Here is a 3,051-nt window from a genome sequence, read left to right as displayed (position 1 = left end):
ACAGAACATTGCTAGAGAGCAGGAAAGGAGGTGAAAGAAGACAATTTTAGAGAAGAAAATTTTTTGACCGCTACCCGGATTCGAACCCGGGACCTTTGAATGAGAGGCCAACACCTTAACCTCTAGGCCACTAGAGCCCCCTAAAAAAACCGCTCTGACTAAGCCCGTTTTTTTTCAGATGATGCAAGGACATTTTTTTCTGCTTATTTGCAAAGGTCGGTAATTTTACAAAGTGAGAGTCAGGAGAAAGATGGAAAGTACTGGAACCTATAATGAGATGCTATGCTCGGTCCTTCACTGGTGTCATAATAATATATTACGTAACAAGTGTTTCAACAGACCTAGATCAGAATTGAGGGTCTGTGTGCTATGTGCAGCTGGCAGAGTGCTTGTGTTATTGTTGTTCTCTTCTTCATCCTCGATCTTGCTGATGTCATCATCGTCTGCTTGTTTCTTCGTTTCCTCTCGATGCCTTGACTCAAACTGATGGCGTATGCGATCTAGAAGGTCCTGGAGACTTTGGCCGCAAAAGATTTCCACTAGTCCATTTGCTTCGTTGGCTGAAATTCACAAGAGGATGTGATTTTAGAATTTTACTGAAACAGCCGTACCTCTTGAATGAATCTAATTATTACAAGCATTTTGAGAAGTCTATTATACCAGCTGTTGGGGCTACATAATATCAATTAGGGTTTCCCGAGAGTTCAAATTCTACTTCTAGGCGTTACCATTTGTGTCTGTGTGGTTTCACGAGCCTTCAGTCTTACTAACGAATAAGATCAACATCTTCAGTCAAAGTCATAGTTCAGGCTGAAGATAGGAGAGTACATTTTCTTTTTTTAAACCGCGTAACAGACAAAAATGACCTTTATCATAATTGGTCTTCGTTCTCTCTCTCTCTCTTACTGATCATTACGGTATTACAATGGTAATCTAGAAGATCTTGAGCTAGGACAATCATTTATAAATATATCGCTTATCATTGAACCACCCTGTTCTGAAGCGGCGACAGACAATACAATGGTAAGAAAAACTGTAGCTCGGAGTGGTCAGTGGACAGGTCACTCACGTTTGGCTTGCAGCCACACAAACGCCATCCCATCGCCTGGTAGACTGGATAGAGTAACTGTCACATTGCTCACAGGTCTGCTGTAGATGGATTTGAATCCGTAGAATCCACGATGTGCACACTGGAAAAAGAGTAAAGGAAAGTGATTATAATGATATGACGTTCAATATAAGAATTCCAGTCAACAATTTCAAACGGTCTTCCTTGGTGTACGTACTATTAATAATATTATTAGAGCTATTGTGCTTCATTTGTAACACTTAAAAATATTTTGTGCGCAATTATTTACAAAGAGAAAAACTAGTTTGAGCTGGAAAAAAAAATATATACATATATAATATATATATATGACTCGCGCGCTCTGTGGTGTATTCTATATCTATATTTCTCTCTCACTTATACTCATACTTTGCGCGGGTTCTGGGACAGTCAGAGATTGAGAGAGAGTAAGTAGAAGAAAGAGAGGGAGAGAGTTTGAAAGACAGAGAGAGGGAATGATATATACATATATATGTACATATATACATACAGAGAGAGAGAAAGTGAGAGAGAGAGAGAGAGAGAGAGAGAGAGAGAGAGAGAGAGAGAGAGAGAGAGAGAGATACACACACACACACACACACACTGACTGACTGTCTGTCTGTCTGTCTGTCTGTCTGTCTGTCTGACTGACAGACAGACAGACAAACATATATATATATATATAGATATATATATATATATATATATATATATATATATATATATATATATATATATATATATATATATATATATATATATATATATATATATATATATATATATGGGTGTTTTTAGGGTCTACCTAGACTGAGAGGCTTACAACATCCCAGCAGAAAGACCGAGATACTCGATTACCCCCCCCCTCCCTCCCCCCCCCTCCTTTTTTCCACAACATAAGAATCGAACTCGGGTTTTCTGCACGGCGACGGTGAAGCGTTTAACAACCACAACAGCACAGCTGCCAGTTGTGCAACAAGTGTAGTATCAGACTTCAAGAATAATCGGTTGTATCACGAAAGTTGCTCCAGTGAATAAGCGCTCGCTGAATGTCAAAACGTCAATTTGCACAAAATATGCCAAATTAACTTACTAAGCCTTCTGGAGTTCGTAGCTCCAATTATTGTTCTTGACAGGCTTACAGGTTCTCATTGCTAACATAACCAACTGGAAAAAAATGACACGGACAATTATTTCAAGACACTTGGATATCAGTTTTGACACAAGGGAAGTTTGACGATATTTATACACCCGAAGCTTACAGTAACAATAAAGTAAAGCCCAAAACGCCAACGTAGAGAATACTGAAGGACACTGATGAGTGTAGCAGCTCTGATACTGTAATCTCGCCGTCGTTTAAAAGTTAAGAATAATCATGGCGCTCATACTATGACCTTATGCAATTATAAGCGCCGTAAAGCTTTTACCCAACCGAAAGAATGATTACAAAATCAACCATCTCGTTCAACACGGATTAATCTTGGTAACATTATTCATACACAAATCATACTGCAATACGACGTACAAAAGAATGCTGTTTATTTTTTTTAAAAACACAAACAAAAACGAATGTCTTGATTAAACTGACGAGGCTGCAGAAAAAGAAAGCCACAATCAATAATTCAGGTGGCGTCGGTGGCCTAATGGTTAGGCCAGCGGGCCCGTAACCGTGAGAATGCGGGTTCGGGGATTCCAGCGTCAGTTCGGTCCGACGTTGTGTCCTTGGGAAAGGCACTTTACACAAATTTTCCACTTGGCTTGGTCCTTTCGAAGACGGACGTTAAACTCAAAGATCCTGTCTCTTAAATAACGTAATAGTGTTGGTAGGGGCGTTAAACCATTTTCAAAAATCCAGAGGTATATTAACATAGATAAGATAAGATAAGATACATCTTTATTGTCCAGATCCTGGCACGATCGTTTGGTGTTTCACCACGTACACACTCACACACACACACACA

The 3,051-nt window shown here is 39.3% G+C and overlaps 1 protein-coding gene across 1 annotated transcript in view; it reads right to left on the bottom strand.

Annotated features, from left to right (window-relative positions):
• Positions 1-1,187, bottom strand: part of LOC101854568 — a 6,188-nt gene extending 5,001 nt beyond the window's left edge. The window contains exons 1-2 of the mRNA XM_005097646.3: positions 1,070-1,187; positions 342-560 (exon numbers count right to left, since the gene is read on the bottom strand). Coding sequence (XP_005097703.1) covers positions 342-560; positions 1,070-1,097 — 247 coding nt within the window. The 5' untranslated portion in view covers positions 1,098-1,187. The remainder of the gene's footprint in view (positions 1-341; positions 561-1,069) is intronic.
• Between the last annotated feature and the right edge of the window lie 1,864 nt (positions 1,188-3,051).

This window comes from Aplysia californica, unplaced genomic scaffold (genome assembly GCF_000002075.1).
Source record: "Aplysia californica isolate F4 #8 unplaced genomic scaffold, AplCal3.0 scaffold00160, whole genome shotgun sequence".
In the NCBI taxonomy this organism is placed as follows: Eukaryota; Metazoa; Mollusca; class Gastropoda; order Aplysiida; family Aplysiidae; genus Aplysia; species Aplysia californica.
Note: the sequence above shows the minus strand (reverse complement) of the source record. Positions and strands in the feature narration are given on the sequence as shown.